At 40.7% G+C, this 20,783-nt stretch overlaps 2 protein-coding genes across 3 annotated transcripts in view; one reads left to right on the forward strand and one right to left on the reverse strand.

The window, feature by feature from the left end:
• Nucleotides 1-7,564, reverse strand: part of UBE2K (ubiquitin conjugating enzyme E2 K) — a 44,326-nt gene extending 36,762 nt beyond the window's left edge. The window contains exon 1 of the mRNA XM_005490514.4: nt 7,198-7,564. Coding sequence (XP_005490571.1) covers nt 7,198-7,260 — 63 coding nt within the window. The 5' untranslated portion in view covers nt 7,261-7,564. The remainder of the gene's footprint in view (nt 1-7,197) is intronic.
• SMIM14 (small integral membrane protein 14) overlaps nt 6,409-20,783 on the forward strand; it is a 53,566-nt gene continuing 39,191 nt past the window's right edge. The window contains exon 1 of one of the 2 annotated variants that reach the window (XM_026795561.2): nt 6,409-6,555. The gene's annotated coding sequence lies outside the window, so the exon portion shown is untranslated. Of the gene's footprint in view, nt 6,556-7,749; nt 7,888-20,783 lie in introns of those variants that run through there. The other variant, XM_026795562.2, reaches the window with a different exon arrangement.

Below are 20,783 nucleotides of genomic sequence, written 5' to 3' on the forward strand. Positions count from 1 at the left end.
CAGGTAAATAATTTAAGAAACACTCTAAGTACTTGCACTAGCTTAATGAAAAATAAAGACCACTGGACTGCTAGGCAGCAGTTTCTTGCAGTTTATACTTAGACAAATTTATTATGATAAAATGTTAACTTTAAATCTCATACTACATAAAGTGAACTAACCTTAGGACTCGTACACTTCCTTTCTATTAAAAGAACTCCTGAAAACAAGCACAGAAGAATGAATGCAAGACTGGAATTGGTAAAGGACTGGCTAATTTTTAGCACTGCTTTAGGTTCACAGAGGGTTGTTATCAGAGGGTACCACCATCAGCTACAATCTATCCCCTGGCCCTAAACTGATTCATCCACTCCTGTAACGAGGGAGTGCTCTCCTTCCTCAGGTTTTTATGACATTACCAAAAACAACCAAATGAGTCTGACTCCAATGCAGACTGAAGTTTTTCTGTTTTCCACTTATTCCCAAAATCTTTAGGATTCTGCCAATTGATATATAGACCACTCACTAGAAATCTGGACCCAACTGGATACACAATAACATTAAAAAGTCACCAAGTGACACAGGCAAAAGCAATAGATCTATTCTTCTCCGCACAAATATTCTGCTACCAGTACTTGGCAAACTCATAGGTCTAGTCAAAGGATCACTGACATTGTATATTTTAAATCACAAATTTAATGCTAGTACTGATTAGTATCTACATAATACTGATCCTTAAAGTTATTATACTCACAGAACTTGAGGAACAGCTACATGGTTCAGGTAAAAGGGTGTTAATTATAAATAAACCTAATAATTCTGAAATACCATCCCACACGTGAGACTAACATGCAGTTTTTTCACCACTTATAGACAAACTCGTTTGATGGCAAAGATGTACAGAACCATTCTCTGTTATTCCCCAGTACAAACTACAAGATATAACCAACACACCCCAGATAGGATTAAGGAAACCAAAGATGCACAGTAATGGTGTTTCACGATTCTTTTTATGCAGTTATAGGAAACAGGTCTAAACCTTGTCTTGCCTAAAATTGTAGGCATGGCTAAAAACACAGCAGATAAAATTATTTTTGGTGATGTACCAAAGATCTCACAAACAACTACTTTAAAGTTAAGATAATCTTCACATTTCAGAGAAATGAAGCTTAAAGAAGTAGTACAAATCTTGTATTTGTTCTACTTTTAGGGTTCCAAACTAGAACTTGTTCAACATAAAAACCCTGACAGCATTGCATCTACCAGAAAAACCCAGCCTCCAATTTGTCATACAATAGTGAAAACTTTTAAACTAAAAGAAATGGTCTACTTCAAAATTTTTCTATTTGTTTACAGGGAAAGGTTTTACCAGATGTGGCAATAGAGTTGGAACCCTTTTATGTGTTCTTTGACAAACAGAAGCAGTAATTAAAAACCAAACTCATACTAGAGATTCTGTAATCATGCAGGTAGAGACAGCTGGATGGCTTCTAGTCCCCACCTCCTGCTCAAAGCAGGTCCAATATCAGCAGGTTGTTTAAGAATGTGTTGAGTTTTGAACAACTCCAAGCACAGAGATTCTGCAAGCTTGCTGATCACACTGCTTAAATGTTTGACTACTACCACTGTAATTTTTTTTCAGCGTCTAACCAGGATTTCCCATGTTGCAGTTTGTGTCTGCCACCCCTTACCATATTCCCATGCACTTCTGAGACAACTTTGGCTCTTCTCAGAAGCCTCTCATTAGGTATTTGTAGATAACAGGAAGATGTCCCTCTCAATAGTTCTCTCAACAACATCAACTCTCTCACTGTCTTCTCACACATCCTGTGCTCTTAACCACCTTGACAAATTTCTGCTCAGTTCATTTGCGTATGTATCTGAACACAGAACACCACAGTGTTCTCTCAAGCAGAGAACAGAGGTGAAGAATCACTTCTCACAACTCACTGCTACACTCTTGCTAATGCAATCCAGTATGTGGTTGGACTTCTTTGCCACCATCACATTCAACTGACTTTTCACTAGGTCATGAAGTTCTTTTCCTGCTAGACTGCTTCCTTTCCAGTCAGTCTCCTGACTGTACATATGGATGCATGGAGTTACTTCCTCCCAGGTGTAGCACTTGGCACCTAGCTCAGCTGAGCTTCAAAAGGTTCCTGCCAGGACATTCATTTCTCCAGCCTACTAAGATTCCATTTTGCATAGCAGCCCCAAGCTCCACACACACTTTTTTAATAATATGCAGGCCTTTGGAGAGACTGGAACCAATATAATAATGACACTTTAAGCATTCTTATGTTTACATCTTTTTTTTACCTTTATGCCTCTCAAGCAACTAAGCACACTCAAGCTTTTTTCACAGTTGTCCTGGTTTTGGCCAGAACAGAGTTAATTTTTTTCCTAGTAGCTGATACAGAGCTGGGTTTTGGATTTAGTCTGTGAATAATGTTGATAACACACTGATGTTGCTGGGTACAGCTTACTCTAAGTCAAGGACTTTATAGTTTCCCATGCTCTGCCAGCGAGCACAGGAACAGCAAGCCAGGAGGGTGCATGGCCAGGGCAGCTGAGCCAAACTGGCCAAAGGGATGTGCCATCCCACAGAATGTCACACTCAGTACAGAAACTGGGGGGATTGGCTGGGAGCTGCTGATTGCTGCTGGGATGGGCTGGGAACAGATGAACAGGTAGTGAGCAATTGCACTGGGCATCCCTTGTCTTCATCTAGCTTTATTCTTCTCTCTCTTTTTGTAATCTCCCTTTCCATTATTTTTACTATATTTTACTTTATTTAAATTATTAAACTGCTCTTATCTTAACTCATGGGTTTTATCTTTTTTCCAATTCTTCCTAGCCCATTGTGGGGAGTGGGGTATCTGACTGAGCAGCTGCACAGTCCTTGCTGCCCTCTGGGATTAAACAGCAACAACAATCCCACTGCACTCACTAAACTTCTACTGACTTCAATGGGACTATTCTTATAAGTCAAAGGTTAAGCACATGTGTCACCACAAAATGGATACTGTTTAAAATATGTATGTTGCTGGCTCAGGAACCATAATAGAAGAAAATTCATTCTTATAAATACCTGCATTGCTTCTACATGATAAATAGGAAGAAAAACAAGAATCCTACTAATGCTAAAGTACAATTACAACCAGAAGTTTCCACGTTAATGGATTCAGTATCTAAGACAGCCCAAATATAAGCAAGCTAAAGCAATGAAGTTTTTAGGAGCTTGAAGATTAAATACCTATGGCTTTTTCAAACAACAAAAACATTTTCAGAGATGTTACTTAGTATCTTGCTATGTACTGAAATAAATCACAAGATCTCTAAAGGCCTACTCACTAGGTCTTTACAAGTCCAAGAAAGGTATGGCAGACTACAGCTATTTTTCCCTTCCTTTTTGCCTGCAAATCACTGAAACACATAGACTCCAAAACAAACACTCATTTCCTTCTTGGAAATCAAGTTCTTGAAGTTTTTGTTGTTAACCCACTATCTTTGCTTGAACGCTGTTTTGAGTTCAAGCAAATTGCAAATTTACACTGCTACTTCATAACTGTTCATGAAGATACTCACACTCCATAATTGCAGCTGAGTTACATTTACTCGCAGCTCTACCTGGATTTACCTGCCATAAATGTCTCTTCACATTTGTAAGAGAAGAACACTTCATGGTAGACACACCAGCAATTCTCCTCTTGCTAGAAGGAAGCTATGTTTCCCAAAGTGTTACCTTCAATACCAGATTAGAGTTTTCACTGCAAAAGTTATCAATTAATAGAAAACACCTTACATTTCCACATGATAAAAGAATTTGGATGGCAAATTAAACATTGAATCCTCCACTGCTAGCACAGCCTAATTTCTTCCAAGTAAACACTGATGCTTTATTAAATCACAAAAAACAAGTTACACATAATGTTTAACATACCTGATCAATTACAACACGTCTCAGCATCAGTCTTTAAATGACCACAAGATCTTTCATGTTTCTATTCATTATTAAATGCCAGGCAAGTTCTCCCTCTCATAAGATAGCTACTAGTAAACAGAGAGCAGGTAAGGATTTGGCTACCCAATGCAGCATTCCAGTAACTTAATCTAAAAATAACACAGCTAACCTTCACTAAAACTTTCTCCTACTTAGTAAAGCAGGATACTATTCTCCTTCCACCTCTTCATTGGTTTCTCCATCATGCTGCAGCTTCATACTTTTGTTCAACATGCATTTTGTAGCTTTATAATTTCAGCCCATAAAACCAACAAGAAAACAGATTTATGAAATTACAGAACAAGGAGAGAAATGAACTGAAACATCTGATCCCTTGCCTACACATATTTAACCAGTAAAGTTACTACCTAGATGAACTTAACAACTTTATCCTTGCTACAGATGCACAATACCTCACCTACCTTAGAACAGTAAAGCTTTCTCCACACACAAAAGAAGTTTAAAAATCATACATTAGAGAGCACTTCTGACAGAAACTTTGATTATTTTTATCTATTTGATTCAAATATTAAGAGATGCAAAGTTACAGGTATCCCTCTTATATAAACAATACCCTACTTCTTAACATAAAGTGTGTTTATAACAAAACTACAAATAATAAAGCAAGCAGAGCAGAAGCACTTTTCCTCAAGTGTAAAAAGACCTTAAATACTTTTACAAAACACTCAAGAAGTCCCAGACTCAAAAATATGGAAGATCCTTCATCTCTTACTTGTAAACCAGACAGCAAGGTTGTATTTCACATTTTAGTTATATCCCAGAAATTGCATTCAAGGAAAAAGGAAGTGCTAAGTAACATGAAAAGTCTATTTAGTCCTGAGTGGCAAGGATTCCTAGATCCTTATCCACAGCAAGGATAAACACACTTTACAGTGAGTTTAGCACTTCCAACACTTCTTCAAATGCAGAAGGAATTAACTGTCATCCAGCTGCTCCATTTAAAAACATTTCTAGTTCCACCACTCTATTTCAGCATAAAGGTGAGTAGTGGAAGAAGACAGAGAACAAACTTCCTATGTACTTTTCTCCCTGTGTGCCTACCCCCTTCCCAGGCATTTGTGCTCCTATTACATCTACAAGGAAAAGGGGAGGAGGGGCTGCTCTTCAAGTAGTTTGAAGCATTAAATCAGGAATAATTTAAGAACAGATCATGTGAGCCACTTTGCTTTCAGAGAGGGACTTACAAACCTCTAAACAACAAATTTTACATTGCCATTCATTAAAAAGATTTATTTCTTTTTAAAGAAACTACGTTTAATAATAATTTTAGTAAATAGTAAGAAAACTCCTTTTTGTTTTGTGATTTGTAGTATTTAATTGGACCTTCATTCATCATCCCACTCCACATGTTTTCACACCCAGTGATAATGACACCATAGTTTGACTGCACTGGAATGTACAAACATTCACAAAAAAACTTTGCTTGCAACTTTGATAACCATTGAGTAATGCTGAAATTTTGCATTCAAGACATGGGAGTCAGTATAGTTGGTAAACAGCAATTTTATACATACTAATGCATCATGACACTTATATAGCTTGCTAATGGCAGAAAAAAAGAAATACCAAGAGTCTGCTGTACTATGATTTTGAAATTCCATTAATTGAATTTCATAAGAATTATGACCTTTTTTCTGAATAGCTTTAGGCAGCTCAAAGGCTATTTTAAAATAATATCCATTTTCAAAATTCTGTAACTGCGTCCTAAAGACTAAACAAACAGAAATAATCAAAAATAAGCACACTAGATCCAACCTTTACAGTAAGAAAATTTACCATTCACCTCCCCAAAACCTATGTAAGTTCAGGTTTCTTTTATTTTCTCTACATAAAGCAAAGGGAAAGGGTTTTGAAGCCTTTAGAAAGCACATCCAAACAGACTTCTTTGTTCACAGTATCAGCTGGTTATACAGGGTATGAGGTCTACATTCTCTAGCATTGGCATAAAGGTATCCACCTAGAAATTTCTCTTGGTCTCCATGCAATTCTGTGTTTGCTGTGCAATAGCTTGGCAAAGTCAGCCTGGGCTCTAAAGGCAGCTGTAAAACAAGGCACGTACATTTTTCTAGGGGCTAGTTCAAGATGCATAGCAACAATGTTTTTAGCATACAATTTAAAAGTACATCAGCTACTGCTACCCTAAACGTGTTTTCCTAAAGCCATTAGTACCTTTCAAAAATTATCCTCTCATTTTTTCTCTGTGAATATGTCCAGATTTCTGAAACACCAGCCTCAAGAGTTACATATTCACATTAATATTTCACAAGGATCTAACCTGCAACATCATCCCAAGTAGGACGACAATGACGACACAACCATTAAAACCTATCTGGCTGACGTCCACCAACTCAGACACAGACACAGCAAAAGCTGTATTGATGCAAGCCTGCAAACACTGCTATTTCTTCCCCCAAACTGGTCAGAACTTCTTTACTGCTGCCCTCAAAGTAGTCAGCCTCTCTTACTGACCACCACATACCTCTGAACACACTGATTGGGAAACGAGGTAACATGACTGAAATGAGTGAGGCTTTAAAAGCATCCTTCTGAAGGTGAGTAAGCCTGCAGTGGGATAAAGGAAGTTCTGTATACAGGGAAGCTAAATGGAGGTTTAATAGCAACCGCTAAAAAACCCCAAACATTAAACCCCTACCCTGCAGCCTCTGGCCCAGGCGAGCCGAAGGGGTCAGCCGAAGGGGATGTGTGGGATCACGTACCCCGGCTCACCCTCCCCAGTCCGCTCCATGCATCCATCCATCCATCCATGCATCCATCCCTGCCGGTGCCGCGCGGGCGGACGCGGGAGGGCGCGTGCCGGGGGTCCCCGCGGAGGCCGGGCCGGCCCCACCCGCTCCGCTCCGTGGCCTCCGGCCTGGCGGCGCTCCCGAGCACCGACCGCCGGCAGCCCTGGCCGGGGGCCGGCCCGCCCGGCCTCTTCGGGCCCTGCCACCGCGCTTCCTGCGGCCCCCTCCTCCTCCTCCCAACGGCTGGCGGGCCCCGTCTCCCCAGGAATCGCCATTCCCCTCCCAGATGCCGTGGGACGGGCCCACCTCCAGCACGGGGAGGTGGGGCCGAGGGGGTGCGGGGTCCCCACGAAGGCCGGCGGGGCACCCGCACCGTCCACTGCTACCCACGCTCACACGGGGGAGGGTGGTGGTGGCGGACGCGCAGGGGGTGGGGGGAGAGGCTCTGACCTCTTCGCTCTTCAGCACCTCCTTGAACTCCCGCTTGATCCTCTGCACCGCGATGTTGGCCATCTCCGCAGCGGGCACCCCTCGCCCCCTCCGCGCCGGGCCCAGCGAGCTCCGCCGCCGCTCCGCTGGAGAACTCCCGGCCCTACCAAAATGGCGCCCGCGCCGAGCATGCGCGAAAGGGCCGCTGCCGCTCCTCAGGAGGGGCCGCGGCAGCGCGGCCGGAGCGGCACCGGGGCGGCGGTGGGGCCGGGGGGGCCGTGGCTGGACGCTGCCGGTGGGGCGACTGCGGCGAGTGGGCTCTGGGCCGCCGCCTCCCCGCTGACCCCGAAGGAAGGGTGCGCTGCCCACCTGTGGAGGCGCAGGGGCTCTCCCCGCCGGCCGCCCACCCGCCCGTCCCGGGAGACACCTGCCCGAGCCGCTCGCCCTGTCACGGGCCGGGCGGGCCCGTGGCGAGAGCGTGAGAAGGCACCCCTCAGGCACAACCCCGCCGCGGGCGGGCCTCGGGGCACAGCTGAGGCCGTTGTGTCGTCATGGCTCCCGCCCGGCCCTGCACCGGCAGCGGGGTGAGCCCTGAGGCTGCGGGCCGGCGAACGGCTGAAGGAGCGCCCTTGGGAGGGCCGGGCCCGGTCCGCGGCAGCGGAGAAGTGGCTGAGGTGTCGCGGAGGAAACAGCTGGCTCAAGGAGCAGCTGGTATGTCTGCTGCTGAAGCCCCCAGCAAAAAGAACTAGGGGGCTCCCACGTAGCTTGAGAATCTGCTCACCCGGGCCCATAACAGCGGTTCTCATCTATTTTTTTCCCCATTATGCTCGGCAGAGAAAAATGTTATTCCTTCCACGTCTCTCCCCCAGACCTGCTCCTCGTCCTCTTCCCCCCTCCCCCTGGAGACGCTGGAGTCTCCTCAAACGGGACCAGGAGAACTTGCAGGCCCATAAACAGGTTACTTAATGGGGACAGTGAAAGGAACTGCTGCTTTACACAGATTCTGCTACAATGTTTTAAAAGTAGAGTAAAAGGCAAAGGTCAGCCCTGTGTAATGGACATTTTATTGCAGAGGCAAACGTGGGCACCCACGATGCTGCTTCTGTTCTGAAATCTGAAATAGGGAAACAGCAACCATAACTTCTAACCTGAGGTGTATAAAATAAGGTATGGGATCGAAGAGCGTAGATCTTCAGAGGAGAACATGAGATTGGATTTTGAACTGTTTATTCAGGAACTAGAGGCTTTCAAGACATTAAGGTTTACAGGAACACTTTATAGGGCCCCCTTTTAACGGTGCAGTGCAGGACAACGTACAACACACATTTATCTCAACAAATGTCAACTTCTGGTAGGGCTGTTATCTGCAAGTGCCATTCATTCACCTCCATTAGTATAGACAGCATTTTAACTACTATCTACACTATAAAGAAAATACAAGCAACAAAAAAATATTTTTTTAAAAAAATCTGTCAACTATATACAGATGCATGTAGTCCCTTTAATGTGTTCACTCTTCCTATGTAGTTTGACTGGGAAAAGTTCATTTTTCTGTAAAAATGTTGCTGCATGTGCATCTCTTCATAAATTTTTCTTTTCAGATGAAAACTTTAAAATGTTTTATACAATCCAGTTTTTCAGCTGAGATTTTCAATACCTTTATGGAAAGGACCGTTTTGCAGTAGGCCTGGTTTCTTTTTAATGACTTAATAGTGGGATCTTGTACTTTCATTTTCAGAATAATTTAGACATCTGAGTTCCACTGATATGTCTCAAATTCTTTTCGAGGAGGTAGGCCATGGCTTTTCTGTCACCAATAGAGAAAGGATGATAATACTTTTTTGCCTCTTAGATGAAAGTTAGGTTTGTAGTGTGCTGAGCAACTATGACTACTATAGACAAAAATAATAAAGGTGGTACATAAAATCTCCTGGTTAAATCCTTCATGTCTTTTCAGACAGCTCACAGAAAGAAGCTAAGCTTCCAATATTCAGATTTTGCTCTGAATGGAGTGGAAAACATGACCTTTATTAAGTGTCAAAGTCCTTTGTGTTCCTGTGAATATGCTTTTATGTTATAGGTAGTGAACATCCAGTAACAGCCATAGTAAAGGGCAATGATTTTGTCTGGTTTGTACCTAGGTTCATTTTCATGTGCTCATTTGGATTACAAATGTCAGAGTCTGCTGCTGCAAAAATGAAATTAATATGAATTACTGTATCTCTTTTCCTTATTATGTCCCATTCCTTTCCCTTGTCCTTAAGCAGGCATTTTTCACTTACCTCACAACTGTTTGATATTCACCATAATACTGTGTTAATTTTCTCTTTGCTGAAAGACAGATATAGAAAGGCTTTTTGGATGGTAGGACAGAGCAGTGGTCAGTTTTGCCAGGATCAAAATTTGTGTAAAAATCAGTACCTTACATAATCAGCATGCTGGAAGTATCACTTTGTACCTCCAATACTGTTTTATACTTTATTATAATTTACTATTTTACAGAAGGTTCTACAGGGGTTTAGGGTAGAACAGGACCATAGACTTTGAATACATGTTTTGGGGTTTGGTTTGGATTTTTGGGGGGAGTTGGGTTTTTGTTTGTTTGTTATTTTATTTTTGCTTTGTTAAAAAAGATAATGCCTAGAAAAAAAATTGAGAACATAGCCTCTTTGTGTGATTTCAGGGACTTCCATGTCTGACTCCCTAATATATTTTATGGTATGTTGATAATAAAGCCCTGAATTAAGTTCTCATTAGTATTTTGCCCTTAGAAAAATCCATACACAATATGTACAACTGTAGTGCATTGGACATAGCTATTTTTTGGAATTAAAAATATTTGTAGTATATATGATTTCAGGAGACAGTTCTTTATTGACCCTATCACCATTTTAGTCTCATACTGAACAACTCTTTCAATAGCAGCTTTTACAAACTGGCTGCAGATTGGTTTATGCTTTTGCCCGTTGGTGTTGATCACAACTAATAGAGTGAGATACAATTCTGAGTATCTATGCATTGTTTATTATGACTGGCATGTTGTTTTGAAAGACTTCTGGAAGTGGGAGAAGGAGATATAGTTGAGGTTCAAACTATGTAAGGTTATTGCAGGACAGGCTAACAATATTCATTAGCCAATGCTGGGACAAGCAAACATCCTGAACACTGTCATTTCCCATGTAATGTGGGAAGTGCTGTCTATCATGTAACCTATATACAGGAAAGAGTAATTTCCATTTTCATGGAAAAGTGGCTGTGGCTCATGCCACAGTTTCCTTTATATAGGAAAGAGAAATTTCCATTTTCATGGAAAAGTTGCATGGCTCTTCTCTCTGGCTATGGATGCCCCCAGCCCCAGTGCACTGCCTGGGGACTCCAAGATGCTTCTGACAGAACCAAGTGCTTTCTGTTCTTCAAGTTAAGATTCTTGGTGATCTTTTTCTCATTTCCATATTTTCTTAATTTTATTCTTTTCATATCAATAGGACATTTCTATAGTATAATTACTCAGAGAAAATTTGGAATTATTGAGATAGTCCCCTGTGATTTGAGGAAAATGAGATTTTTGAAACATTAACTTTGCAGGATGCAGCATTCTATTTCTCTTTTGCTGTTTTATGTCTTGCATAACAAAACTACCACCTCTTCATCTTGGCTTCTTTAGTTTAGAAAAATCAAAAATGTCAGGCTTGATCTTCTCTCTTTGTTGCTGGAGGATTACTTATTGGAGAGGAAAGCTGTCTCAAGAGATATGTATATTGATTTCAACCCCTTTAGAAACAGAGGTTGAACCTGTAGCATTTGAAATTCTTATTTTATATATTTCAGATATCCATATAAAGATTAACTTTACAGGCTGTGTTAGTACTAGATTATATGCACTTTGCATTTAAATATTTGTATGCTCATTTATAATAGTGCTTTATTTTTAAAAAAGGCAACAATTAATATTCATACAACTAGGATATTTTTAAATTTAACCTTTGTTTTCCACGGAAGGTACACTTACAGCTGTCTTTCTATGATCCCAGCTTTTACCAGAGAAATGCAGAAATTGTCTTTTTTATCTGCATATCATTCAGCACATTTCAGAGACTAAGAAGAAATTTAGCCCACACGTTTATTGCCTGTCATATTGCGTTCCTGTTGTGGCAGCGTCTGGATGATTCACCTTACCTGTGATTAGCACTATCATAAAAATAACGAACTGGTCGTGCAAGTTGACCGAGTTTTAAGATGTCATCTGAACTTTCCTGTTCCTCCCGTGGGTGTCCATGTCCGGTTGCGTGGCCAGGTGTAAGAGTGCCCTCTCCTGGGTGGAACAGGGCAGCTTGCCCTGCTCGCCTGAGACGGGTCCTTCTGTTGGGAGCTTTCCTTTGTCCGGCCGTACCTGTAAAAGTATTTATAGAGAACTTGTAGGAGGTCTGTAGGCAGAAATGGCAAAACCAGTAGAATAGAAATTGTTCGGTGTTCAGGAAGAGAGGGGAGGTATTCACTCGAGATGCCTGCGCTTACCAAATGATACTTTTCATGTTGTTAGCAGGTAAAATGTATATGCACTAAAAGGCAATAAGGGTTCTAACTAAATATTAGAGTGATGTGAAGTCACTCAGGTTGAATTCATACAATGCAATTCATCTGAATTAGTGGATTTGCATCAGACATCAATCTATAGCATAGCAAAATTTTCATTAAATAATGAATGGGCAGAATTTTTTTGTAGTTTAATAACACCCTATTGTCCTTCACTTGTTAAGGGCTGTTATTAGAAATTGACAAGACACCCTGGACTTTTCATTAATTTGTTATTGGTCTGCCAATATCTTCTAAATTAATGTTATATCTGAACATGATGTTTGTAGTAGGAAAACCTAGATACAAAAACACCCAATGCTTTTGAGTCTGTGAGCAAAATTACTGGTGTTTTAAGTTTCCACTTTTTTGTGGAGGAGTGATTTTCAACTGACAGTACATACACCTTGAGGTCCATGGGCCAATTCTTGTGGCTTCACGAAGAAGCAAAAAAAAAGAGGTGGGAGGGGGAATTAGGTTCAGCTGTGAAACAGTTCTTGTAATTTTGCAGGAGCTCCCAAGTTGATTAATATTCTTAATGATCAGGCATCTACCTTGAAAATTTGGCAGTCAAAGACTGACAAGTTGATTACAGGGAAATAGAAGCACTTCTTATAAAGTGTGCTCCTTTCTTCCTATTACAAAAAGAAGATAGCAGTCTTTCTGAGGATCCTTTCAAAATGAAAGTAAGCTGTGAATACAGAAATAGATTTCACAACCTGACATGGCTTTATTAGTAGTTTTATGAATATTAGAGTTATAAGGGAAGAGAAGATTTAACCAGTCTTATAAAGAACTTAGTGACCATGCTATGTTGCTGGTATATTGTTGTCCACTCAAAAAATGTTTACTACCTTGAGTGAAGAATTTGTACCATTGTAAGTATTTTGTGTTATCATCTACTAATGTAATAATTTACAGTATGTTATCAAATCTGTGTAACTCTATTTAATTAAATATTGTGATCTTTCTTTCACAGAAAGGTACAAAAGGGAGTTAGAGCTGCCTTAAAAGGCCAGCTGGACATTATCTTCTCCTCATGGTAGGATTTGTGACTGAATAATATTTGCTGCTATTTTAATGACTATAGGGGCTAAAATCAGATTCAGACTGATACTCAGTAAAGCCTCCACTTATAAAAGTCATCAGGACTGAAGTATATCTGACCTTTTAGCTAGAAGCTTAAATTTATTGTTTAGTGTAGTGGTAGCCAGGGAAGTGCCTAAATGCAGCAAGTAAGGGAGAGAGAAGATAAAATGGCATTGGTATTTTGAAGTGATTGTTTGGGGGGTGGAGTTAGAGTCTCTCATTAGGAGATTTGAGTTTGGAATTAGAACTGGAGCAGCAAAAAATTGTGAAGCAGTAATTGAATGAATATGGGAATCTAGAAATAAACCCACTTTCTTTGGTAGTGGTCTTTACTGCTAAAATATTTTCATAGTCCTGACAATGTAGATAAGCTGAGTGCTGGGAAGCTCACTGTATAAAGAGGTTCAACTGCCAGCATATATATATATATATATTAAAATTTGTGTCTCTGGGATGGTTCCACCCGGCTATCTGTATTTTCCTTTGAGCAGGCAACACTTGCTCAGGGAGTTTATGTTGCAAACTGATCTGCATCACTGCTGTGTCCTCTCAAGAGAAAAGGATGAGAGTGGACACCTTTCCTCCTATGTACATAACTTGAGACACAGAGCCATCAGCACAGGCTGCAGAGTGTACCATGCTCCTGCTGGCAATAGTCTTATGAATGGTTTTATGAGGTGGTCCCACCTCAAAAAAGTTTCCAGCTATAAGAGAATATGCATTGAAGATGTGTGAATAACCAGAGTATAGTACAAGAATATGCACAGTAAAATCAGAAAACTACAAGCCAAGCCACAGAGACAACAGACTCCAGTATACTTTGCATATAAATTGTTAAGAATTCCTCCAATGGTCTCTCTGTTTTGTAAAGCACAGGGCTTTTTAGGGATCGTGAAAGGTAGGGCTAATAATAAAAAAGCAATCTGGAGCTCTTGAATTCAGTTATTATTGCTTGATCCAGCAATTTTTGATTCTGAGGTTTTTTGAAAATTGTATCTAGAATTTGAACCTACTCTTATGATGGCCATTTTGCTAAACTACAGTATAATCTGTTATCATGGGCACCAAATCCACAACTGATGGAAGCCTTTTGGAACTGTCTACAACAAAAATTTACAAAATAGTGAAGTTTGTCAGAGATCATCTAGAAAAAGCTCAGCTCTGACAGATGGGTAATTTAGCAGGCTCTGTTGTTGTAGATACCATCCTAAAATAGCTGCATTTTGGAGACTAGAACAATTTTGTACTAGGAAAAAAACCCCAAATTTTTCTATTAATCTTACTACAATAGAATAATAATTTAGAATTAAAGCCTTAAGTCTAAATCACTAGTCAGTGTTTGCACCACAGTTCTGTAAAAAAGTTAATTGAATAGGATTGCAAATCCCAGAAACCAGTAAGGACCAATTCAAGAATAGAAGGCAGGACAATCTGATCTTTGTTGTTTTCCTAACCTGATTGTCTTCAGTTTGTCCACATGGCTAGCAAGAACACTGCACCTGGCAATTTATTAGAGAACACTGAGGATAAAGTCAGGTTAAACAAACAAAGCTGAAATAGTGTCCTGTACTGAGTAATGTACAGTTTCCCTGAACACAGCAGATACAAGCCATTTTTCTGGTCTGTGGATTTCTGCCAGGCATGCAATGTTTCACAAAGCAGTATCTAGAAAATCCCTACTATTCTGTGTGTCTGTCTTTTCAGTAATAGCATATGCCTTTGTTTAGGTGAAAGATCTAGTTTAGATGTAAGGAGTTTCTTGTCTTGAACATTTTCTCAAACAAAGGGTAGCAATTATAGCAGTTTCATTGAAGAATAATCCATCTCATAAAATTCCATGTTACAGCTTTCCCATCTTTCTGACAGTGCAAAAAGATCACGTGGTGAATTGGAACCAGCTTTTAAAGGCAGTATTCTGGACTGTATCTTTGTTTCCCCAAACAGGGCTCAGTCGTACTGGGAAGTATTCAGTCATGCTGTGTGATTGCTTCTTGATTTTGAAGATTCTAACCCTCAGTGATGCCTTGAGAAGGCTGACCTAGAACAGAAGCTAGGCAGAGTTAAAGGAATAAAGTAGGGATTTACTCAAAGGCCTTAATGGATACACCTTGGGCAGTGTAAGAGCCCAGCCAGGGCTACAGCCAAGATGAACCCAAAATTGTCACAAAAATGGACGACTGGTCACAGGGTCTCTCACTTTTATAAGTTCTGGTCCATTTGCATATTGGAGTTAATTGTTCAATTATAGCTTTAGGTTATGAAGTTCATCCTCCTTATTTTCTCTCTTCAGTCCACCTTTGTTAATACTTTTTGGGCCTGGAACTGGTAACAGCTGTCCTTGGACAAGCTGGAAAAGGATTGTTTTGTCTACCTACCTTGTGAAGAGAACTTGCTAACACTTTATATAAAGCTCAGAGTTACACACTAAAGCAGCACAGAATCTGAAAAATACAGAAGCTAAAACTTAAGGCATCATTTGTCCTAGGAATATTGTAATATTACACTGTTGGTCCCTTCCCCAAACACAGAGCAGATATAAAAGGTATTAACTCTCCTAGCAGACTTATTTATAGGTGCCATACTATCCCTGTATCTTAATATCACTTATTCCAAATAATTTTACTCCCACAGAAATTGCAGTGAAAGTGCTTTGCAGGTATATCTACTCCTGGCTTCCCTCTTGAGTGGCACAGTATCACAGAATCACAGCAGGGTCAAGGTTGGAAGGGACCTCTTCAGATCATCTAGACCACCCTTCCTGTCAAAGCGGGGTCAGCCAGAGCAAGTTGCCTTGCCAGGACCATGTCCATTTGAATATCTCCATGGATATGAGATAGCACAGCCCTTCTGGGCAACCACTACCAATGTTCAGTTAGCATCAGAAAAAAGAAGTGTTAGCTCTTGTTTAGCTCTTGTCCTGTCACTGGGCACCATTGTGAAAGGACTGGCTACCCCAGTATTTTCTCTACAAAGGAGTTGGGCTTCTGCTATAATACAGCTTCAGCTTCCAATCTTTCCATCCTTTTTTTTCAGTAATTATCTTCAGTTTTAGAGATGTCATCTACGTCTAATGATTACCTCAGTAGCTTAACAAAAGGTAACCACAAGAACCCATTTAAACACCAAAAATGTAAATTCATACTTTCAAACACCCAAAAGATATCTCTCAATCCATATGGTGTTTTTGCAAAATCTCTGAACTGTGAAGTATGAGTTGAATTGAATTATATAATGGTTTGGGTTGGAAAGTACCTTAAAGACCACCTACTTTCAACCCCCTGCCATGGGTGACACCTTCCACTAGACCAGGTTACTCAGGGCCCTATTCAACCTGGCCTTGAGGACTTCCATGGATGTGGCAGCCACAACTTCTGTGGACAACCTGTTCCAGTGCCTCACCATCCTCACAGTAAGAAATTTCATCCTAATAAACCCATTGTTAAAAGTCTCTCCAGCCTTCTTGCACCCTTTTAGGTACTGAAGGACACATTAAAGTCTCCCAGAGCCTCAGCTCTCAGCTGTTCCTTACAGGAGAGGGGCTCCATCCTTCTGATCATCTTTGTGGCTCTCCTGTGGGCTCATTCCAGGAGATCCATGTCCTTCTTATGTTGTGGGACCCAAAGCTGGATGCAGCACTCCAGGTGGGTCTCACAGGAGCACAGCAGAGGGGATGAATCGTGTCCCTTGACCTACAGACCACGCTTTTGATGCAGCCCAGCATACAACTGGCTTTCTGGGCTGCAAGTGCACATTGTTGGATCATGGCCAGCCTCTCATCCACCAGCACTTCCAGGTCCTCCTCAGCAGGGCTGCTCTCAATCCATTCTCCTCACAGCCTGCATTTGTCCTTGGGCTTGCCTTAACCCAGGTGCAGGACCTTGCACTTGGCCTTGTTGAACTTCACACAGACCCACCTCCCTCCAGTGTCTTGTTTGCACCACTCAGCTTGGTGTTGTCAACAAACTTGCTGAGAGTATACTACAGAAGAATTCTTTTTTCCTGACCAGACAGTGTTGTCAAGTTCTGTAAAGTCAAATTTTCTTTCTTGCACTAAACCACTTGTAGGGTTTACAGCTCCTCTTCAAAAGGTGGGACATCCTACAGCAAACATCCAGCTGCATCATACCACACCATCAAACAAAATTTGCTCAAAAGCAAACGTGCACAAGTTAAAAACCTTGCATTATGTCTATAGGGATCTTGCCCAGTTGAGAGAGCAGTCATTTCTTGTACACTTGTCAATACTCATGTTCTAATAACCAAAGTAAAATGCATGTTTGAATGTGCTACAGAAACCAGAGTATCACTTACTATGATCAGATTTTTTTTCAACAATGTGATTTAGTTCTCTGTAGTCCATATGGAGATGCTGCCGCATTTTATGTGATAGAATACTGATCTTCAAGTGCTGACTGACAGAGTTATGCCTTTTGATACACTTCCTCAGGAAAACATGAAATGTCTTCTCTTCTTGCCATATCTTTTTTTATTAGTAAATAATGCTTGGCTTTTTAATGGATAGTACTCTTAAATTTCAACATATACCAAGTGCTTAATACTAACTGCAAACTGCATATATCAATTTCAGATCAGAGTAATTTTCAGTTCATGACCAGAAAATTTCAATTCATTGCTGCTTCTTAGTTATATCTAGTAAAGTGTTTTAAAAATCTTTTAGGATTTTTAAAAGTGTTTTTAAAAATCTTTTAGTATCTTGTTTTCATTTTCTCTTCTCACTTCTGCACCTAATATCAAATCTGCTTGCTTGCATTTTAGCTTGTGGTTTGTCTATCAGATACGGCTTCTTCTACGAGGCATTCACTTGGAAATGAAGAGGGATTCATTTTTATTTCAAGTCTGTGAGCACTGTAACAGTTGAGGGCTCTGACTCATGTTCAGAGGCATTTTGAGACTAAATGCTGAAATGGCTCTGAACATAGAGGGTGACATGAGATGTGTTTTTCCCAAGTGGCAGCAGTTTTCAGATGAATATAGCAACGTTAGCTGCTGGTAAATTTATGGCTGCAGATAGCTTATGTGAACTACAGTTGCTTATGAAGCAGTTCACTCTGTTTCTCATCTTTTCTTTGCAAGAAAGCCACCACAGTTGAACAGCTGCTATTATGATTTCTGTTCCAGAGGAAAAACAATTTTTTAAGGTTATAGCAGTGTTGGTTCACTTAGACCACATTTTTAGAGGGGATTGGCCTAAGCTATTGGAAAATAATGTTCCCAATACTGATTGGATAATTATCAATGAAATTTAGTGGACTATTAACTTATGTGGTTACTGATAACATACTATTCTAATACTACAGAATCATTTCAGCCTAATTCAGATGGTGTATCTTTACCAGTGAGTGTTATCATTAACAATTTAGTAGCTCAGGACTTAATCCTCTATTTTTAAATTGCTTTTTGCAAGCCTGACCTTATAAGCATCCCAACTGGCTTGCTTGCATTTCATAGTTATTCTAAATTACTAGTCATTATTCTAGTTAAGTGTAAAATAATCCTTGTCATCCCCTCACCTTCAGATTTCCTTCATCCATTTCATAGTTTGGAAAACTTCACTGGGCAGCTGTGGTCTGGCAGCACTGCAGCAATCCTTTGCGGTCATTTTCCCTAGACTGTGGCTAATTGATCCCAAAAGTCTGTGTTGGTGTGTTGGTGCTTCAGGAGCTCAAACGATCCTCCACAGATCCTCTGACAGTTTCACTGGAGTTTCTTGTTTCCACTGAGCCATATTTTTACTGTGAGTTCTGACAATTGCAGTTGAGTGTTTGTTAAGTTTAGATCTGCACATTGACAGAAACCCTGGCAGTATACATTTGGTTCAGTGGTGATTACATGAGCAAATATCAGTAAAATTAATATAAGTACACAATGTAGTCTTTGTGCCAGCCAATTCTCAGGCTTGCTGCCTAAAGGGCTTTTCAACTCTCCAGAGCTTTGTGAGATGCCAGTCTAGCTGAATTCTAGGAATGTTTGCAGGCAACTTTTTTAAGGACTTCTTTTTCCAAAATTGGATTTCCTCTTCCAAAAATCCCAGTGTTGCTGCCAAAAGGCCTCTCTTACCTTGATTCTACAAGGGCATTTAATAATATTTTCCTTTCCACTTCCTAGGTGCCAGTTTCAGACCATTTTGCAGACCTCTTCCAAATGGCTCTTTGGTATCAAAATTTGCAGCAGAATTTCCTTAGAATAGCATTATCTCCTTATTATGAACTGCATACAAGAAAAGAGGGAGCAGACAGAAAAGGAGATACATTAGGAGGATTTGTCCCATTTCTAGGTCATTTTTCAGATCTGATGAAACTGCATGAATTGCAGATGAACAAGTTCCACTCCACAGAATACCTGGATGTCAGCAATACAATGCCTAGTGACATGACTTATGCAGCAAAGATGAAAATAACATCAGCAGAAAAAGAACTTGAGAATGGGAAAAGCAATGTTCTTGGGTATCTGTAAACAAGCTCATTCATTATTTGGCAAGTTAGATCACCAACACAACTCCTAATTTACCATTGCCTACTGAGGTAGAAAAGTTGAAAGCTAGCACTGTGATGTGGAATGTGACACCTCCTGTTGCTTACAAAATGCCCAACCCACACTACTTTCAGATTATGGATGTAGAGAATGTATATAGTAACTTTTGCTAACTTCCACCCTCCTCCATTATAAAGGGTTTTGGTAGAAGGACTATTACCACCCTCTGCTCTTTAATCAGAGTTGTCTTCATAGTTTTAGCCTGGCAATGGACAGCACAATTCTTTTAGTGTGCCAAAATCAGTAGATTCACCATTCTATCCCTGTTACTACTTGAATGCATCTCACAACTTTGTTCCTAAAGTAGTCTACATCACTGTTTTCATCATAGTTTGACTGCCAGAATGGAGACTTCATGGAGAGAGTTGAAGATAGCCTCCATATCAGGATCTTGTTTTACTGCTGTATTGTGCACTAAATTTGTGAGTGTAAGGGGGAGCAGATGGCTGAAGTCTGGGAGTAGGAAGCTGAGATAGAATCAGTGCCTGCTATGCCTTGTTCATTTGCCCGTGGGAACCAGGAGGGCCAAATTCTGAGGGATGCTCTGGCAGAATGTTTTATTTAAAATATGTAGCTACTTTCTGCATACCTGTATGTTCTTGCTGATTTGAAAGCAATAAGCTTATACATTGTTTCTCTTGCTCCTGGTCCCTACTTTCTGTGGTTCCTGTTGCCTGCCCCTCTTCCTTGACAGATCATCCTCTGCAGTTTCATATATGAGATAACCCTTTCACAAATCCATCCTTCATTAGGCCCATCAGCTTCCCATACTTCCAAACATGGTAATGGAAACATATATATGTTGAATAAAGAAAAATAATCGGAAAAAATTGCTATTTTGCTGTCAAAAGGAAGTGCAAATAATGCAGGATACTGGAAAAATCCTCAGCTTTTTACTGAGACCAGGTAAGTAAAACTATTTTCAGATATGCTGAGCTTTGCAGCATACAACATGGGGTGAAGAAATGGGAGTAGGGAGGGGGAGCTTTTATCTCACCCAGTGGGGCTGGCTGGCCAGCCAGGTAGTGCTTCTCGCACACCTCTTCAAGGCACAATTTCAAAACATTACCAGATATAGTGCAAGTACCTGGATGGGGTGATGTGAGAAATGAGCCAGAAAGATGTAATGCACTGAGGTCTGAGGAGGCTGCATTTGATTCAAAGTGAGGAAGACATCTGAGCTCTAGCTGTGCCACCATTGCATACTGCTTCCTTGTAGATCACACAGTTGTCATCACTCTCAACTCATGCCTCTCCTGGATAGACTCTTTGCAGGCTCATATTATTTCTGACAAGGCATCTCATGCTGCTGGTCAAGCTCACTTAGTCTCGCCCTTCCAGTTCTAGGATTGTTCAAATTCAGTTCTCCAACAATGAATCACTGAGATTCTCTT

The sequence above is a fragment of the Zonotrichia albicollis genome, chromosome 5 (assembly GCF_047830755.1).
Source record: "Zonotrichia albicollis isolate bZonAlb1 chromosome 5, bZonAlb1.hap1, whole genome shotgun sequence".
NCBI classification, from domain to species: domain Eukaryota; kingdom Metazoa; phylum Chordata; class Aves; order Passeriformes; family Passerellidae; genus Zonotrichia; species Zonotrichia albicollis.